At 44.7% G+C, this 20,234-nt stretch overlaps 2 protein-coding genes across 2 annotated transcripts; both read left to right on the forward strand.

Moving 5' to 3' along the window:
• Window positions 1-822: 822 nt before the first annotated feature.
• LOC113991003 (E3 SUMO-protein ligase NSE2-like) lies at window positions 823-5,094 on the forward strand. The gene is made up of 3 exons (XM_027726968.2): window positions 823-950; window positions 1,272-1,378; window positions 4,685-5,094. Exons 1-3 carry the CDS (start codon window positions 924-926, stop codon window positions 4,779-4,781), a joined length of 231 nt encoding a protein of 76 aa, XP_027582769.1. The 5' UTR covers window positions 823-923; the 3' UTR covers window positions 4,782-5,094.
• A 9,200-nt stretch (window positions 5,095-14,294) lies between these two features.
• Window positions 14,295-19,667, forward strand: TRIB1 (tribbles pseudokinase 1). Its single transcript, XM_027727001.2, has 3 exons — window positions 14,295-14,703; window positions 15,112-15,404; window positions 17,450-19,667. Exons 1-3 carry the CDS (start codon window positions 14,398-14,400, stop codon window positions 17,916-17,918), a joined length of 1,068 nt encoding a protein of 355 aa, XP_027582802.1. The 5' UTR covers window positions 14,295-14,397; the 3' UTR covers window positions 17,919-19,667.
• Window positions 19,668-20,234: the final 567 nt, after the last annotated feature.

Raw genomic sequence — 20,234 nt, forward strand, 5'->3', positions numbered from 1 at the left:
TTGACTCTGGCTGATAAGTTTCTGCATGGAATGCTGGACTGGTGTGCCTCTGGGTATACAGAGTTGCTTACACCTTGCTTTCTTCTTCTGGTAAAGGTGGGGACCTGCATCTCCTCTAGCTCAAGGTGTATTTATTCTTCTTTGTCTGCGCTTCATTCCCTGGCATTGGGCCATCGGGTGTTTTCTGGGAGATGTCAGTATTTCATTCTGCCCCTCCCCCTTAAGGTTGCTTCAATAACATTTCTCTTGTCCATAACACTTTTTAGCTTTTGTTTTTCACTAATTATAGTCTCATTAAAATAGAGCAGCATCACTTACAAAATGATGTGTTATGATAAATAGTACAAATTCCTTTTAAAGTATAAACAATATAAACAGGCTATATAGTGTATATGTATAGTATATGACGCTCAAACACAAACTGATATTGAGGGTAGATCTGCCAGATCTCCTCCACTTCATCCTTTCTTAGATTTTGGGGACTCATCTGTGTGTTACTGGGTTTTGGTGAACTTGAACAGTGAATACCAAAGGCTTTGCACATCTTCAGGCCAGCTTGCTCTCCTTCCCAGCCCTCCTTTCTAGCATTGGCTGTAAATAACCACACACATACACACACACACACACACACAAAATGGTTACCATCTAAAAATCTACATTTTTAAAAATACATTATAATACAGTATTTCTTGCAGTGTCTTGTTCGCAGAGTGGTGCAGAAATACGTTGTAGAATCTTAGATATCACTGTGGGATAGAGTTGGGCAAATGTTGGATTTTATATGCTTATTTTAAGTATTGACTATCTTTATTAAATACTAAATAATTTTTTTCTTGTTTCCCATTCTAGTTCGTCAGATATCAGATGATGATGATGAGACCATTGAACAAATCGATGAAGATATAGCTGTGACTCGGAGTCAGATGAACTTTATTTGTCCCATTACACAGGTAATGCTATCAGTGCTACAAAAATTGACTGGGAAATAGTTATTTCATATTCTACATTGGTTGTTTTATTAAAAATCTTCAGTATCTGTTAAAAAACAGACAGTATAAATTAGAAGTGAAGAACAGAGAAGAACAACATTGCTTGGGAAAAAACCCCAGCAAGTAGGAATGCAGTTTACCAAGCAGGGCCTGATCATGTAATTTGACTGGAATGCCATGTGTGAATGGCAAACACACTTCCTGCTGTTTTACATAAAATCTCATAAGAAGCATTTTCATGGGCATTATCAGTTCCTTTAAATCAAACTTTATTGATTACAGATGGAAATGAGGAGGCCGGTGCGAAACAAGGTCTGTGGACATACCTATGAAGAAGAGGCCATTGTAGAAATTATCCAGTCTCGAAAGCAGAGAAAGAAAAAAGTCCGGTAAGCTAAAACAAATGTGTGGAAAAGCTATTTGCTTTGCTGTGTAAGTGGAATTTTACTCCACTTGTTCTAGGAAACGTATGTGGATTGGCAAGGCTGCAGGAAGTAATACCTCAGCGTCTGCCCAAGTCGCAGTCTTCTCATTAGTACTGTACACGAGAAAGAGCTTTTTTTTTTAATGAAAACAATGTGTAAGAAAATATTCAGAAATTGTGTGGGGAAGTTACAGCTACTTGCGGTACCTGGACAACAGAAATAAAGAGATTTCATATAGCCATGAACAAAAAAGAGAACCTTCAGCTTCCTAAAGTTTAGTTGCTGATTTTGTTCCCACTGCTTATGTAGCAAATCTTGAAAATATTGAAAACAAACAAAACAAAAAACTCCTCTGTGCACCCTCTTTTGCAGTTATATTCCAATACAACTGAGAAATATTAAAACACTTAAGTGAGTGTTAAAGTCAGAAATATTAAACCACAACATTTTAGGTAGTACAGAATTTAAGAATGATCAGACAGTGCAGTACAGATTGTGCAGTTCCTGCTATGATGCAGTTAAATAATTCTTTCTTTATATCATCAAAGCAGCCTGTCACTTTCCACATGGGACATATTTTTTTGAGTGAAAAGATGTAGCAGTTGAATTTTTCAACCTCAAATTCTCCCCGGTAAGTTTAAAAACCAGGATGATTTTGACTTAAGGAAAAAAAAGTAAAAAGAAAAAAAAGAAAATAAAAGTGTCTCAGACACTTTTTAGAGCACGTTGAGAGGACAAACCATTTCATCATTGATTTCACATTTGTTTTTACACCCTTTATGCTAGAGCTTCATGCTTTGGGACTGATGACGTCATGGAAACTTACCAGTTGTGGACTTTTAAATAAATGTGGAGTTTTCAGATGCTCAGGTTAAGGTCTCACAGGGACCAACAGCTTGATTTCCCCAGAGATAATGCCACAGGCAGCTTATGTCCTCCATCCATTGCTCTGGCATTCATTTCTGTTGGACTCTATAGAGTCCTCCATGGGGGTTACAAAGGTGGAGCGGAGTTTTTTATTCCGCACTCCTTCCCTGCTGCAGGAAAGCCCTGCTATAAAATCAAGCATCAGTTGGGATGTCCAGCCACTACCTTAGTGTCAAGACAGCTTGAAGGGCCTTGCCTGTGTTATGAGGTCTAGGGAAAAAAAGTAGAATGGGTGCAGTATCCTGGGAATAACAACAAAACCAGCAACACGGATGGACAGAAACTTGGCTGGAAAAATGAGCAGGAGTTGGGAAACAACTCAGAAGTTGGAGAGACGAAAGTGAGCGTTCTGGAGGATAGGGAGAAGCTAGGAAGCGTGTGCTCAACAGCCCAAAACCACGACAAAAATACCTTCTGTGATACAGAACTGAATTTAGGTGTTCATATCTAAATATTTCCCTGTGTTGTTAAATCCATCAGGAGAATGTCATGGTAGGAGAGATTGCTGTAGTGGATCACATTTGTTTCAGCACTGCTGAAAAACAAATAGGGTCACATGACTGAATTTTATTTTACCTTTTAAGAAATAAAAGACTAGAGAAATTCTAGAGTTAAAAAAATCATGTAAGCTGTACAACATCTAGCTTTAAAAGCTACCTTATACCTAAACAGAAGTTATTTGTTCAGTCTGAATACTGGCCTTTAGCTTGCAGCCTTACCACTTTTACAGCAGTTATTCCAGTGTGCTAGAAAAGCACACACACAGCAATACCACAGCTTCACTGTAACTAAATTAAGAAGGACTACTTGGTTTTCTCTGCCCAGTCTCACCGACCTGCTGTAATTTTAAAATTTTCTTTTTTTTTTTTTTCTCATGAAAATGCAGTCACTTTTGAAAAACCATCATCTGCTGTGGTGGGAAGGCAGGCCAGCAGGTGCAACAAGTTCCCCATTTGAGTACCCCCTTCTCGTGGTGTTGCTACTTAGCTGTGCTCCTGCCAGCAACACTCATGTGGAAGCAGGTGTCCTGATAGAGCAGAGCATGGTTACAGGGATCCTCGCTATCCTGACTCTGAAGTCAAAACTGTTGCTCACTCTGGAGACACAGAGTGGCTGTTTCCTCACACATACTTTCCAGTTTGGATCCACAGGATCCTTCAGTGCCCTTGGCAGTGCAGTAGCTGCATGTCAGCCCTGCAGCTGGTGTGCACACAGCCACCAGTGCTGTGCTGATAGACTTGTCATACACTCCTTTAGGCAACTCTTACGTCTCTCAGTCTGCTTAGTATTTTCCACTGCCTGGAAGGACATGCTAATACTTCATGCTTACAGGAAATGTGGGAAGCTTTCTGAGCACTTGTTATTCATTAATCTGGCAAGCTATTGCTGTATTAAGGTGATAAATGGGAAAACTGAGGCACAGAGCAATTAAATGACTGGTCTATGACAAGCACAGTAAGCTGTGGACAAATCTGGAGTAAAAGTTATGAGTACTGAGTGTAAATAAGTTCAGCACCTCAGATAAAAGCTACTCTTAAGAGAGGAAAAATTCAGGAAAAGTGTTACTTCTGACTAGAGGTTCCATCTGTGCGTGTTTGGGCCACTGCCAAAGGAAAGTGACCTTTGGTCCCTGAATATCTTTCACCCTGCTTTCTTTATCTGGCTGTTTCAAGTAGTTGTAAGGCATTCTGTATTTGATTATCATCTAGAGGCTGTTAATTTGACCCCATTTCTCCTTTCTGAGCTTTCACAGTTCCTAAAAGGTCAGATTGATCTTTATACCAACTAGATAGTCCACTAATTCACCAGTCAGTCTTTGCAAGTGTCATTCTCTTTATCTGTTTTACTAAAAATAATTCCCCTATTTATCTGTTAGTGAAGATTATACTTCTCCACTGCAGATTAGTAAGGTAAGAGGTAGTTACCTGGAGCTTGTAGAGGACTGCGAAGAGAGAAAGCAACACAGAAAGGTGTCCATGCAATGCTGATGTCATTGCTGATACAAGCAGCTTGTGTACATGAAGCAAGAGAGTGATCTACAGGTGAGAGGTTCCATCTCTCACTGTGCTCCTTCCTTCCTTCCTCCCTCTCTCCCTTCCTTCCTTCCTGCCTTTCTCCCTCCCTTCCTCCCTCCCTTCCTGCCTTCCACTGATGATTCCCTCCAGTTTAGATAGATTTATTTTTTCCCACAGAGAGCTGGTGAAGAGGAAAAGAGGTAAGGAGGAAATGATGGAGAAGGTGAATCCCAGATAAATACAAAAACTAGCAGATGTTATGCAAAAGCCTGTATCTGACAAATACAATTCTTCCGATTTAATGGAGTCTCTCTTTTCTTTTTAACAGATGCCCTAAAATGGGCTGTAGCCATGATGATGTAAAAAGATCAGACCTTGTGCCAGATGAAGCACTTAAAAGAGTGATTGACAGTCAGAATAAATAAAGCTGGTCAACATTGGACGAGTGAGCTGGATACCTACTGCCACAAAGAAAATTTGTTATTGGAGGTCTTGTGAGATAAGCTGCTGATTATATGTAGGTTGTGAGACTGATTGTTATTTTTTAAGTGTTAAGTGTTTAATTTTTAGGCAAATCATTGTTAAGTGTTTCATTTATAGGCAAAGGCCTCAACTCTAACTGAAAGCATTTTTTGAACTAATGAATGTAAGGAATTCTGTTTTGTTTGGGGTATTTTGACCTTCCTGAATTTCTAAACACTTGCATTTTATAAATAAAACATGCTTTGCAACATTTAACCTTCCTTGTCAGTGTGCTAGTTTTTTCAGCATATTAGAGATGCAGATTCTGCCAGCATGTAACAGTGAGCGTTCTGCTCTATGTTGCAGATAGTTTTGTTACTGTCTCTGTAACTGGGAATACTTGCAGTAGGGCACTCTGACCAAGGATTTACCCTGCTTGGGAGCACGCCCATGTTTTAATAGAAACCTCAGGAAACATTAATAGAGATGAATTTTCAGAAAGTGTTGCACATCTATACCTTGTGTGTGGACACAGAAAACTGCCACTCAGCTTTGAGGATCTTGGCCTTGTTCTTATAATTTCTGAAGTCTCTGCCCTAACTTAGGCTTTTCTTTTGAGATTCAGTAGCATTTATTTCAAGCTTTTTGTATTTGGAAGTCCCAGAATGCTTTACCTTAATACTCTATGCTAGAAGACTACAATTATTTGTAAAGGTATTCCAATAACAAAATTATAGATAACACAAATATATTGTAACCATATGCCTTGAATTGAAAACCAGTTAATCTCATTTTATATAAGCTTCAGATACCTAAGCTTTTGGGCACAGATCCAGAAAAGAACTTAAACTTTGTGACACTCTGTTTATTACCTAAATTGCCCTGAACATATCTAGCAGATAAGGCATTACATATATGAGTTAGAAATAGCTGTAGGCAAAAGGAGCTGCCTTGGCAGTCAGATGGCAATTATCTCTTGTCATATGTGAAGCAGAAAATATAGGTTTCTTTGAATTTTTGAATCCTTAGTGGGCTAGGTGGTATCTTCCTATGTAGTTTTTCTGAATTTACAATATAACATTTAGTGTAAAATGGAGCTGAGGCACCTATATGCTAAGCTTTTCACTCTGTGATACTGTTTGCTAGCTGCTCTCCTTTCATAGACCATTATTAACCCCAGTTGCACTTAAGAGTACAAACCACTTCAAACTGAAAATTATTACTTTGCAATTGAAGAATATTAATCTGCAAGCTGATTTCATAGCTGAAAAAGAGAACTGAACCATTATTATTTGCACTGAGCTTTTGTGTTCAAAACACTTCATGGGAATTGGCTGGGTGATTTTCCTGATGTGGTCTAACCCCAAAGGTCCATCTTTTCAGAGCTTGGCAGCGAGCTTGCGTGCTTCTCCCTGTGGAAGGCTAGCTGAATTAGCTGAAAGAGGCTGGGGGGGTGGCTGAGCAGTAGGTACTTGTTTGTATTTTTATGTGTAAAATCAGGTCCTTTTTAAGACACCTCATGTCTCAAAGCTGTAGCTTTTAAGATGGGTCACTGATTTTCAGTTAAATACCACAAGAGAGGATGTTAACTATGGCATTTGTCAAAAAAAAAAAAAAAAAAAAAAAAAGGTGGGGGGAAATGTCCTTTTTGTTTCATCTTTAAGTTGGTGGTTAAATTTATTCTCACACTGTTTATAAGCAGAACACTCAGAAACAGGAACTTGCATTGGTTAAACAAGCTCTGCAGTTTCTGACAGAGGTGCACTAACATTGTCCTTCATGGATTTAATTCAATCCCTGGTGATAACCAGCCTCCCAAGTTTTCAGATGCAAAGATGTGCAAACATTTTACATGGCCACAAGTGCCGCACCTCACATTTAGTTTGTGTAGGTGTCTGGATGCTTGAGTGTGCCTTCCAATAACACATAACATTATAAATGGTAAATTATACCCAGATTAATTCATACTGACAAACTGGTGGCAGCAGGTTTGGTTTGCTACCTGTGGCGTTTGTACCAGCATAGCTTTAGATAGCTGCAGTTCCTGATATGGTTCATTGCCCTCATGTTCCAGTGAGTAATGCTATAAAGGAGATTGCTGTCTTGGTTACACCTTGTTGTCCTGTGTGAAAGAGAGAGGCTTGACCCATTGCAGTGCTGCACTCAGGCTGTGTTAGCTAATCCACAGGTAATAACATGAACTGCCTGCTTAAGATGATGCAGCTGGGAGAAAAAAACCAAATCTGAAGCAACACTTCAGGTGAAGAGAACAAATAGTCAAGCAGTCACTTATGGCCACTCTAAGAGGAAAGGTATTTTTGAGTGTTCATATTCGTGCCTCAAAATACATCATCTTTCTTCCCCTTCTTTGCTAGTCTGAGCCAGGCAGCACCAGTGAATCAGAGAGCCTGAACAGCAAATGCAGGCGAAGCCTAAGTTCTGAAATCATTCTCAGTTTCAGCTGAAAGAAATGGACTGATTTTTGGCATCACTCACCTGCTTAGCTTTAATAACAATCACATGTGAGGTGAAGAGGCATGTGTATTTAAATAGAGGTAGGTTTCTTTCTTTTATCAGCAGAGATACCTCTTTTCGAACATCTTATCCAGAAAAAGACAAATACTCATGCAGTTATGTTAGGGTTGCTGATGAGAGTACTTGAGTCCCATCAGAATCAGGGATGCACCTCATAGATTCAAATGCTAAATAAAACTGCCTATATTTACTGAAGTCAATGAGGTTCTCACCAGAATGTCTGGCATTTCTGAAGTCAAACTATAACATAACAACCAAGGAATCCTAGTATGATGAGTGATTTTTTTTCTCTCAACCTGGAATTTGAGCCATCCTGTTGATTTTTCATGGCTGGTTCTCTCTTGGTGGTTCTTACAAGTGATTTTCCTCCTTATATGGAAAGATTCCAGGGTTGGCCATCAGCATCCATTGCAGCTGGCACTTTACTAGGTGGAAGGACAGACTAATCTTGGCAATTGAGGAAGGCTTCTGTGCCTGTCAGCTCACGTAGTGGAAGTTACAAACCACTACTGATTGGGGGTGGCTGCAGTTACTGACAGCTCTTTGCTCTTTCATCTGCAAAGTTTGGGGTTTGTTATGCAGTTGTGACCTCTCTGTTCCTGTGTGTCCCATGTCCCCCATAAACTCTGCTCGGGATAGAAGTAGCTTGAAAGAGTTAAAGAATAAAAATAAGTGGCTGTGATGAATAAGCTGTATGATCTGTATGATTCACAGAAGTGGAAACTCAACAGCAGTTAAACCTTCAAATCTTAATCTGCTTTGGCTATAATATATCATATGTAAACAGGCATATGTTCACAGGGTAATTTGTGTCTCATTGTCTGACGTCAGAAATTTTGCAATGATATTTAAAAAAAGAAATTCAGAGGTCAGGTGTTTTTTTCTTTTTCTGTAAGGTGTGCTTTACAAATGAGCAAACCTCAGAGTAGCTGAGAAGGGTCTGTCACTGAAAACTGGTGAGAATCTGTTGCTGCCAGAGAAGTTCACATTGTATTTTGAGTGATTAAAGAAACATCTAAGCAAATATTGAAATAAAGAAAAGTCAAGAGAGATCCACACAAACAGCTTTCAGTGGTACCCTGAGGCATGAGCCATTAACACAGCTCACTCCCTCACTTGAACAGATTCTTCCCATGAATTCTCCATTTTACAACTAGAGACTCTGAAGTTTTCAAATCAGTGGAGCCATGATGTATAAAGATAAAACCTAATCAGGCAGGCATCTCATGGAAGATTTAGCACACTTATGCTAAAAGGAGTGCACATTCCTCTGAATCAAGGACATATTCATCATCTCCAGAGCTGTGATCTTATTCATTTTAGAAGAATCAAAAAGACTAGGCTAAGTCAGTGCTCCCTTGAGAAATACCCAGAGCAAAAGCAGGGGCTGCAGGAAGTGATACCGATGACTCACCAGCCAAGGCCAACACACTGCCTTATTTTAGACAATGTCCTCTTGGACATATTCATGTTTCCTCATGAGTGGCTGATGACAAAGGTGTTACCTACCTGTGGTCACAAGTACCTCATGACGTTTTTATCAAGAATACCTCTAGTACTGTGGCCAAAACTAGCTTAGAATTCACTGTGCAGCTAAATTCCACTGCCATTTCAAGTGAATCTTAATCTCCACTTTCTCTAAAAATCTCCATGTATGGATTCTGAGGTGCTGTGTGGTCTATTAACTGAACAGTTCCATAATGGATAGTGGTCTGTTATACACTGAAGAAGATGCACCTAGAAAAGGGCTTCCTGGAGCAGCAAATGTTAGAATATCCCAAGGACAGGTCTTCTTTTCTGTAGCTACAGCCAAAGCCTTAAGCTGATGGCGCCTCATTACAGGTACAGACTAGTACTCACTGCAAATTCCAAATCTTCCATAAATAATAATTTATTTTCTGGCCATAACTGTTAATACATAATGTTTCAAACATACGACGTGGTCACAGAATGCTCAGAGGAGAATCCTAAGTGTAGGTGCCAGCGGATTCTAGGCTGCCAGCCAGTAACTACAAAGAACAAAAACATTAGATTGATTGTTGAGCCAGTGAAATTCTGGGATGCGTGTACATCATGCAGTAGATGCCCATGTATGTGCTTAGCCTCTTGATGCATGAATAATCTCACTGACTTGACAGGACTGTAGCAACGTGCAGAGAACACAGTGTGTTTCATCATTTCAAAGGCTGTGGTGGGCTGAGAAGAAAGCCTGCCTCACTCGCTTGTTCTGATGTTAGTCCAGACCCAAAGACAGAGTCTAAAAGCACACGCATGAATTGAATTGCATGGGAAGCTTACCAAAGGAAGTGTTTGCTTGTAAACTCAGTATGAATAGGATCTTCTCTGACCGCAAGGGAAACGGACACACTCATTCACTGTCCGCTTGTGCAATCAACTTCTGAAGTAAAAAACAGGATTTGAGGTTTAAAACCTGAACCTTCACACGTCTTTCAAGCAACAGAAGAAGCCTTCATGCTTTTTAGTTCACAAAGGAACAAAGTCAGGAGGTGCTGCTCATAAGACTCCTTGGATTTGATAACAACTGGCTTATCAAAAGGGAATCATTCAGAGTTCTGAGCAACAGCAGCCCTCAGAGCAGCTTTTGTGTAGGCTTGAGGGGAGACATCTGAACACCATTACATTGCACTCCTTTTGATGTCACTACGTGCTCGTCATGTGTTTTATATCTTTGCAGTGAATCTGCTGCCAAGTTCCACAGTGTCTCAGGATGGTTGTAGGTTTATCACAGATGCCTTTCCTGCCTATAAAAAACATTAATTTTAAATTCTTTGTCACCTGGCCACAAAACTATGCTTTGAGCCCTGTCTGTGCAGGGTAATTCTGTACACTAGTAGATTATGGATGACCTGCTGGTCTTAAATTGCTGGCTTTCAGTCTAGCAGTAGTTTAAGTTTATTACATGGCATGAGATAACTTGTAAAATAAATATATTTATTTTTCATCATTTACCTGATAGTTTAATATTAGCCCAAATATTTGTATGTCTCGTCTATCTCATCCAGTAACTAAAATAAAGACTTTTTCATTTCTTCCTGTAGCAAGCAGCCAGTTTATTTATAAGTGTCCTAATCTAACAGAGATTTACTCTGTGTGTCCCATGAGACGTATTATCAAAGTTACCAGACCTGTCCCAAGCACTTGGGAAGTGGGGAGATGGTTACACAATTCTCATTGCCTCTGGCTGCTCTAGTTATAGAGACAAAGGGTCAGAGAAGTGGAGCAGCAGAGATAATTTTGTGAGCATCTAAGGAAAAGCAGCTGCTCAGGTGATTATAGGCACTGGCTGAGGGCAAGACCACCGCAGATGCTTGAATACTGCACAGCAAAAATCCCCTTAAATAAAACAGCATGACAGGAAAGGGAACATCAATGTCTGACCACCAGAAATTCTGCATTCTTCAGTCTTCATCTTGTAGATGCACTATGCTGCTTGTCTGTTTTAAAAAGAAATAGAAAAAATATATGAAGAGCAATGTTCACCTTGCCACAGCTCTGGCAAATTTGTGCTGGGCAAGACCCTTCTGTCTCCTGGGACATGCTGGATCTGTGATACACATCCCACAGGATCTTTTTTCTGCTCCAGTCCCAGATCCTTGCCTAGAAGCTGAGACTCCAGGAAGAGAGGAGACAACAAGCAGTCCTGTTTGCTTTGACCAGCATTGGGAGGGTGCCTGTGGCACACTGTTGTCCTTTGCCAAGCATGAAGACTAGTGATCTGTAGTCCCAAAGGCCACCCCTGCCCGCCTCACAGGAGTCCCTGTTGGAGCATCCAGGGCTGGGTGATGGTTCCTTGTATTCCGCTGGCTCACAGCAGTTCATTTTTTTTGGCATTTGGATAGGAGGATTCATCCACAGAGTCAATGTTTTATGCCAGCATTATGTCTGTAAGTATAATTCTGCACTGATCTGTGCTCCACAATGTTTTACAGTGTTGTCCACCAGAGATGCATAATTCTGCCCTGGTTCATTTGGAAGGGCTGTAAAGCCATTCAGGCTCAAATTCACCACAGGCACGGCTTGGAATTTCTGTGGTAATATTCATTTCATATGCTAAGCAAGTAGTCCCCAAAAAGTCTTTTTTGGGGAAGGGGGAGATGGACTGATGAAGGCTTGTGCAGGGAATGAAAGGAAAACCCACAATAGCTTTTGATTTCAGGGAGAGACTAATGCAGGAGATAGGCCTGGATTCTTAAAAGCCCATGGTGTGACCTACAACAAACAGGAGGCTGCTATGGGCAAGGGTGATAGCCCCACATACTGCAAAAAAATCATCTAATACTGAAATGTTGCAACACTCTTCTTCACAAACCTCTCCCTGGAGTTCCTCCTGTTCTCAGTACTGGTTCCTAACCAAACCAGGCTTGCATGCAAGTGCTGAAGGAGATGAGCAAGGAGGACAAGTTTCAGCCCTTTGAGAAGCAGCGTGCTAGGGAGGTCATCAGACACCATCCTTGGCATCCCTTTTCTTCTGCATTTTGGGGATCAGCCAAAATTATAAAAAACCAGAAAAGCCAAAATGGAAATCACTTCTCTGCTCTGCATTCTAAAATCAATTTGGTGGGGATGGAGTCTGGATATAGACCTTTTCTTATGTTCCATACCCAAAATATAAGACTGAGAATAAGGCAATGAGTGTTATTAACTTGCTACTATATGTAATAATTGCTACTATATGTTTATTCGTGGCATTAATGCTTTGAGTACCTGACAGCATGCCAGGCATTTTAAAGAAGCAATGAACCTTTCCTGCAGTCAAGAACTACCCCTACCACCTGAGAGATTTAAGCTTTGGTTAATCTCAGCCCCATATAAATAATTGAAGTTTAGACTGTACAGGCAGCCATGAGCACTTCTGGGATGAACTTCCCAGGTGTTATCTTTTCCTGGCCTTTGGGGACTGCATGCTGAGCTTGTGTGCTTCAGTTAGCAGGGACACCCACACAGAGCATGAAATCTGTGGCATCTCTGTGAGAAGAGGCTGCCCAAGCACCAGGAGAATGTGGCAGGACTGTGGGGTCAATGCCATGTGTACCCCTCTGCTCTCCTGTCACATGCCAGATGTTTTTTGGGGGGGCAGGAGAGGGGTTTTCTTCCCTTCTTCAGGACTAGTGGGTGCCATCCCCCATTTGGCTGTCAGTAGCTTGAACCAAGCAATGCACCCCGGTGCCACTGTGCCCTGATGGCATAGGGACACCATAAGGTGACCAGCTGTGGACCTAAGAGGCTTTAAATGGGTGGAAGGTTGGGAAGAGGAAGGATGCAGCTTCCAACAATGGAATGTATGGCCCTTCTCAGTGGGGACAGTGATCTGGCACAGGAGCTGAGAGTGAGGGATCTTCAGGAGGGTGAGGACCAAAAACAGGTCCTTACCCCGAGTACATCACTTGGTTTTTACACTGACCTCTTCACTCCTGCTCACACTGTCTGAGATAGCTACAGAGGATACTGTTATACACAAATAATGCAGGTTTATGCAGGTCCTTGCCCTGTCCCCAAAAGCACTGACACCACTCCCCCACCCCCCCAACACACCTTGTGCTATCTCAGATGTAGGAACCACCCAACACATGCAGCATCCTACCAGCTAAGCTCACCCAGCAACAGCATTCCAATCATTAAACTTCCAGGAAGGGGAAAGTAAAACAAAAGGCCTGATGGATACTTGCGTGTGTTTTACCTATAAGAGGAACCAGAAAAATCAGCTTGCTTTGAGAATTGTGGTGAATCACTCAGAAACAATCTGCAGGCATTAAGGAAATTGTACTTCTGCGAAAAAAAAAAATAAAAAAGAAAAGGAAATGCAGGCCCTGGGATATCCCTTTATGGCATATGCATTTTATGTTTAAATGCATTAATGGGACTGCTATGCCATGACTCATCCCGCACAAGAGTTTCATGTGTTTCTTAAAATACACTAGAAGTAGGTGAAGGCATGCACGGGTTTGCCGTGCAGTTATCTGTCAGGAATCTGAGCAAATACCTGCACGGGTGGCATCAGACGCTTCAGACCTGTGGGAGGGGGGTTGGGGTGTGCTGTCCTGGGCCCTCTCTGCTGCTTATACAGACCACGGCTGGAGAAACCAAAAGGTGACAGGAACTGAGTAACAAAACACAGGCTCCTTGTGTTAATATTAGGGAAGCCTAAGCACTGAATTACAGAAAATTTGCATATATGTAAACAGAAAACTGGAGAGTTTCCTTCTGGAGCACTCTTGTCAAAACTACAGCTGTCTGCATTTTTTTCCAGGGATGATTTGTTGTCTGGTTTTCTCTTATTTTTTTTCTTCCATTTACTACCAGTCCCGGCTGCAAGTCTATTTACTATTCCTTTAAACCCACACTTTTGAGCCTTGTGGAGCTCGACTCAGTCTGCTCCTCACAGGTCACTTCAGCTGCTGGCTGCTGCCAGCTCTCCAAGCTATTCCTTTTTCGGACAACAGATAGTTTAACTTTGGAAACACCCAGAGATGAGTATTTCTGATGGTGCACGTTACGTCTACGCTTATGAGCAAACGGTGGTTAGCACACAACAGCTCCGTGATGCAAACCTCGGGGCGAGGGATGGTTATTTAGTGATTAGTGAAAAGCAAGAACTGGGGCTGGGAAATTCAGATGTATGGAGGAGAAGCTCCTTGAAAGGGAGGTGGACTCCCTTTCTCACCGCAATTATTCACGGTCGAAGGGGATCGCCGCCGCGCCCCCAACCCTGTCGAGTCCCTCGGCGGGTCTCCCGCCGCCCCACCCGGCTGTGCCTGGCCGGGGGCACGGAGAGCGGCGGGCGGAGCGGAGCGGGCGTGTCTCAGCCTCCCTCCTCCCATTTCCCCGTGCGTCAGGGCCGGGAGGAGGAGGAGAATCACCTTTTTTTTTTTTTTTTTTTTTTTTTTTTTTTTAAAGCCTCCAACTACTTTAGCGCGGAGTCGGCAGCAGATGGTGGGCACGGCCCGAGGTTTCGGCGGGGAGAGCGAAGGGATGCGCGCAGCGCGCACCGCCCGGCTCTAGCTCCGCGCCCGCTCCGCTCCCCCGATGAGCCGCCCCGCGTCCCTGCTGCCGGCCGCCCGCTGCCGCAGCGCCCCGGCCAAGCGCCTGCAGCCGCTCCACGACGGCCCCGCCGAGGAAGCGCCGGCCGCCAAGTGCCCTCGGCTCGCCGACTGCGGACCCCCGGACTGCCTCAGCGCTCCCGGGTCGCCGTGTGCCCCTGCTTCTCCCGCCGGCGGCGGGGGGGCGGCGGGTCCCAGCCTGATCGCCTCGTACCTGCTGCTGCCGCTGGCCGAGCGGGAGCAGGTGTCCCGGGCGCTGAGCGTCAGCTCGGGCCGGGAGCTGCGCTGCAAGGTGAGCAGGAGCGGCGCGGGTGGGCAGCGGGTCCTCCCGCCGTGTCCGAGCGCCCGGCCCGGGGACAGCCCTGCGAAACATCCTCCCGCTGCTCCCCGGCTGGAAACGCCCGGCCATCCGGCGGTGGGGGTTTGCACGCTCTGGAAGTGAGCTGAAACTCCGGGTTACCTCGGAGCGCCTTCCCCCGAAAGGCTGTGGGGATGGTGATTTGGTTTAGTTTTTCCCCCTCTCTTTCAATATAAAACGAACAGGAAGGGTCTCAGTAGCCGCTTAGAGCAGCGCTTCTGCCGATCCTGCCGAGCCCTGGCTCCCCTCCAGCTCCCTCGTCATTGTTTGGGAGAGTTGCTACGCGAGCGGCAGCTTTCAACGCCCTTGAGAATGAATTTGCGTTTAATTTCCTCTATACAGGTGTTCCCCCTCAAACACTACCAGGACAAGATCCGACCTTACATTCAGCTGCCGTCACACAGAAACATCACTGGGGTCGTCGAAGTCATCCTCGGGGACACCAAGGCCTATGTGTTCTTTGAAAAGGACTTTGGGGACATGCACTCCTATGTGAGGAGCTGCAAGAGGCTGAGGGAAGAGGAGGCTGCCCGGCTGTTCAAGCAGATCGTCTCCGCTGTAGCTCACTGCCATCAGTCAGCCATCGTACTTGGTGACCTCAAGCTCAGGAAATTTGTCTTCTCTAATGAAGAAAGGTAAGCGGCTGTCAGCAGCCAGCCCTGGGGTGAGTGGGGAGGGAGGAATGCCACATCCAGAGACGCAAAAAGCGTCCCAGGGAGTGGAAACGGCCCTGTCAGCTGGGCATCACCTGCGAGCAATCCAAGTAGGTCCCCATCACGTGTGTGTAGTAGGTCACGGATCTAACCAGCACGCACTCTTAGTTAGATCTTGACTGATGAAAGGGAGGAAGCTCGCCGGGAGCTTCGTGTCATTCAGCAGAAGTTCAGTGTAACCCGCTGGCAGACAAAGGGATGATAGTTCGGATGCTCATTAGCGCCAGAAGATGTCATGTGTGCCACTCATTCAGTGTCAAATGAATAAAAGGCAGAGAGCGAGAGGAGGGAGGCTGAGACGTTGCGCAGGGAAGGGGAAGCAGCCCAGCTGGGGGAGTAGGAGGAGGTGTGAGGAGCTGGAGCTCTGGTCCCTCCTTGGGAGAGCTGCCCCATGACCATTGCAGAGCTGCAGCACTCGGAAAGGGTCTCCTTGCTGAACCACCCTGCTAATCAGGGTGAAGCTGCTAACAAAAGACCAGCTGTGTCCTTTGAAGTTTTTCTCTCTCCTCCGCTGCTGTACTTTCCATGCTTCTTGTGCCTGTGGATGTGGGCATACACGGGAGGGAAGGTGGGACATGGTTAAATACTGCTTTGGGAATCCTGAATCAAAGAAAATCACTTAAGTAAAACTTAGCCTAAAGCCTAGGTTTATAGAGGAGATCACAGTTGTTAAATTTAGATGAGGGAAATAATTCAGTATTTCCGTGGAGTGTTTGCTGCTCTTGCACACATGGCAGAGTCAGAAATACATTTTTGATCAGCAAAACTGAATCTGACTAGTTGCTTATCCCATGGAATGCTAAAAACCTTACTAAAAGGTGTAATGGAGTTGTGCTTAATGTCATGAAAGTGTAGGTGATATTACTGAAGTAGAAGAAAAGGGCCTTTTGCTTGTTTTTTTAACCGGGCTAAAGCTTCTTCAGGATACCCTTTAACAAAGGTGATAAGAAAATTAACAGCACTGCCTCTCTGAAACAGAAACAACCGTATGTTGACACGCAAAGAAAGCAATTCCTTTGAAGGAAACTATTGCAACTTTTCCCTCCCATAAGAAGATGAAACATTTGTTGAAATATTACATTGCACACAGTCTCTCTCATTTGGAAATAACGTGTTGCACAGGCGAGTGTCATGTGCATCGCATTTGGCAAGAAGAGGGTTAAGCAATGGCAGGCGACGCGGGCTCTCGCACAGGTGCAGTTTCAGGGCTCCCGCAGCCAATCCCGGGCCCACGGTTCTCGTTGAGTCATATTTTCCGTTTGCAGAACCAATGGGTATTTGCCGAGGTCAGGTTGAGGACAGGCTGCAGCCAACGCATCTACACCCCAGCGGGGCTGCCAGGCAGTGCAGAGCTCTTCCAGGGCCAGCCGATGGCTTCCCTGCCGATGGGACCTCCCCTCACCCTCCAAAACAGGAGGTTTGTGTGGACCCACGTCCGCCTGGGGGACGGTGGGTGCAGTGGTACGCTCCAGAAAGGCAGACAGAATAAGTAACAGATTAAAATTAAAAAACAAATCATAAGCTCAGGAGAGCCGATGATCCCCGCTGGTGCAGAAGGGAGCTGGGCTTTGCGGTTTACAGCAGCTGGGCTCTGTTTGCTCAAAGCCTGCACTGCACATAGCGGTTGTACTGTGTCCTGTCACACATTAACCCCCTGCAGTGGCACTGCAACCTGCGTAGGTAGAAAGTGACTTGCTGGTGTTCCTCAAGAGCCCTCTGTGTTGTTAAGATCCCCAGCAAATAAAACAAGCAAGCGTTGCTGAGTGCTGACCCGATGCACGCAGCTGCACTTCCACTACATGCGGCCAGGAGTCAATGCAACTTCTCCACTGCAAATTAAAAAGTGTTTCCTCTCCTTTCTCAATGCTGTTGTGAGGAGAATGGGATCATGGCAGGGACTTGCTGTGCTTGCTCGTGACTGCATGTTGCTGTTTCTCACCTGTGGTTTCCTCTCCTGCCCTGCCTAGGACTCAGCTGCGTCTGGAGAGCCTGGAAGACACGCACATCATCAAAGGCGAAGATGATGCGCTCTCAGACAAGCACGGCTGCCCAGCATATGTCAGTCCTGAGATCCTAAACACAACAGGGACTTACTCTGGAAAATCGGCTGATGTGTGGAGTTTGGGAGTGATGCTCTATACCCTGCTGGTGGGACGCTATCCCTTCCATGACTCGGACCCTAGCACTCTGTTTTCCAAAATCCGGCGTGGACAGTTCTGTATTCCTGACCATGTCTCCCCCAAAGCCCGATGCCTCATCCGCAGTCTCCTGCGGCGGGAGCCCTCCGAAAGACTCACTGCTCCAGAGATCTTGCTTCACCCTTGGTTCGAGGCAGTCTTGGAGCCTGGATATACAGACCAGGAGACAGGAACTTTGGATCAGATTGTTCCAGAATACCATGGAGACAGTGATGATATTAGTTCCTTCTTCTGCTAATCCCAAAATCTCAAAAACCTCGTCAGTTTCCACCTCCGGCATCTTCGTAGAGTTTCATTTTTCCACGTCTGCAAACTCAACAGCATCTTAAAGTGCCAGTATGGTCAGAAAAGTGACCTTGTTTAAATGAACACCAACCTGGAGATCTCTGCTCGCTGAGCACGCTCAAGAGTTCAATCCTCTTGCTCTGCTGGTCGGTCTGTCCCACTGGCCCCAGAGGACCTGTGCAGCTTTGTGAGAACTGGCTCTTCTCCTGCCTCCCCCATCCTCCATCGGTGTAAAACTGGTCGCATCTTGGCTGCAGAGTCTTACGGCTGGCAAGCAGTGGGATGGAAAGGCAGCCCCTTCTGCTCTCCTGCGGTGGCTGCAGAGGTGTGGAGCCCTGACCACGATGTGTACGGGCTGGGGAGCGCGAGGTGTGCCTCTACCTGAGCAAATCTGACAGAAATGGTTAAAAGGGGAATCTCCTTGGCATGCCACACCAGCCAGCTCACAAAGCAGCTCTCTGACTGTAAGCACACATTAATGAGGGAAGGAGGTCTTCACCCACCATGGCCAGCTGTCTGCTCACTGCTGCTCCTCCAGCTGATCTTGCTTTCAGGGGCATGAAGCTCCTAGATCCACCTGTAAGACAAATCACTGCTGTGGGTCTTTCTGAATCAGAAAGCATTGGATCTCCCAGCTGGATCCCCTTGCTGACCGGGAAAGCATTTTAAATAGACTTAAGCCTCATGTTACCACGGTGTAGCCTATATAACTTTATGCCCTCAGCGAGCTTGTCAAGTAGCAGGTCTCGTTAGCTCCGAGTGCCAAAACATATCCGTTTACCAAACTGCAACACTATCAGCTGGGGCGCCTTCCCCTGGAAAAGGATAAGGGGTGTCTTGTACAGTACCTGTAAACATGGCCATGTTTTCCAACCAGCTCAACTCTTAAAAACACCACATCACCATCTCCTCTTCCCTCCACCCCCCAAAAAGTTAGTCTTAAGAGTAAAATCTCCTTACGCCCTTAGTTGATTATTCGGGTACGCTGTTTGCCTCCAGCCCTTTTTTTTTTTTTCCCCCTGCATGATTATTCATAGTCTTTCCAATGTGCGTGGATAATGAATATATCTAAATCATTAGCTTCCTGGGTTGGGGGTAAGTAAAGCTTAGTCCTGCCTAAAATTTCTGCTTCATTTCACATTTGTGTCCAGTGCTTATGCAAAGAGATGTCCATTCACCTAAGGCAAGAGTGCGACTTCTGAAATGGCCGTGAGGTGGGTGATGCATGTTCCCAACATCCCACAGTTCTTGTGAAGTCATTTTAAGGGTTAACCCTGGCTGCAGTCCCACCACCCGTTGCAAGAATACCATGTATACCTCATGGACTGTGTACTTTGTACATACCTTACTGTTTGGGGTTTTGTTTTCTTGTTTTGTTGTACTTTGTTTGTCCTAATAAGAGGTGTTGAAGAGCAATTTAATGTGAATTATTGTTGGCAATACTAACTTGACAGAATCATGAGCATTAAGAGCAGAGCGCTCCAGCTCTCCGTTGCACTAAACCTCTCATGATTGCTTGACATTTGTATCTGTGATACAGTTTAACCCTTCTATGAAAAACAGTACATTTGTATATATTGGTAGAAAATTCTGCCAGAAAAGCTAAAAACACTATGTCCAACTTGTACATATGTATATGTCTGTGGAAACCTGGATGATAAAGTCTGACTTGTAGAAAATTTTAATAAACTTGGTTTCATAATGTTTGTCCCCATTTCTGGTGATGTCTCAAGGGGAACACAGCTTCAGTATGTTTGGTTTAATCTGAAAAAATGGGGTTTGGCCTCAGAGAGGATCAGTTCCTTTATGGTCCTTGTATGTGTTCCACTGTGCCTTAGCCCTGACTCTCCCAGCTCAGCCTGGGGCTGAATCCCCAGGAAGCTGAGCTGGGACAGGCTCCTGCCTCTTGTGGGCTAGAAAGGGCTTGAGATGTCCCCAGAGCTACTTGAAACGGGGTATCCTACTCTTCCGATAAACAATGGGGAGAGGAGTTACAGCTCTCTGCCTCTGAACTTTAGAAGCTCTCTTGCCTTTCAGCCCGCGCATTTGTTTCCCTCTGCACCCCACAAGCAGAAAGAAGATGCTGTGGCACAGCAGGGCTGTCATCCTGCACCTGTGTGCCTGGCAGTGTGATGCTCCAGCCAGTGGAAAATCGAATCTCGGATGTCTAAAATTGAGCAGCCAGAAGCAGAGGCAGTGGCTGAGAGCATTGACATTACAGGGAGCTGGAGCCTGTGAGCAGGGGCTTGACCCCACTACTGAGAGGCAG

The sequence above is a fragment of the Pipra filicauda genome, unplaced genomic scaffold, assembly GCF_003945595.2.
Source record: "Pipra filicauda isolate LSUMZ 115617 unplaced genomic scaffold, ASM394559v2 scaffold25_size4600443_pilon, whole genome shotgun sequence".
Lineage (NCBI taxonomy): Eukaryota > Metazoa > Chordata > Aves > Passeriformes > Pipridae > Pipra > Pipra filicauda.

Bases quoted from the DNA above. Each gene is read 5' to 3' on its own strand.
- LOC113991003 (XM_027726968.2), top strand. From the start codon at position 924: ATGAACTTTATTTGTCCCATTACACAG. The intron at 951-1,271 runs GTAATGCTATCA...TATTGATTACAG, and splicing joins TTATTTGTCCCATTACACAG to ATGGAAATGAGGAGGCCGGT. The intron at 1,379-4,684 runs GTAAGCTAAAAC...TCTTTTTAACAG, and splicing joins CAGAGAAAGAAAAAAGTCCG to ATGCCCTAAAATGGGCTGTA.
- TRIB1 (XM_027727001.2), top strand. From the start codon at position 14,398: ATGAGCCGCCCCGCGTCCCTGCTGCCGGCCGCCCGCTGCCGCAGCGCC. The intron at 14,704-15,111 runs GTGAGCAGGAGC...TCCTCTATACAG, and splicing joins GCCGGGAGCTGCGCTGCAAG to GTGTTCCCCCTCAAACACTA. The intron at 15,405-17,449 runs GTAAGCGGCTGT...TGCCCTGCCTAG, and splicing joins GTCTTCTCTAATGAAGAAAG to GACTCAGCTGCGTCTGGAGA.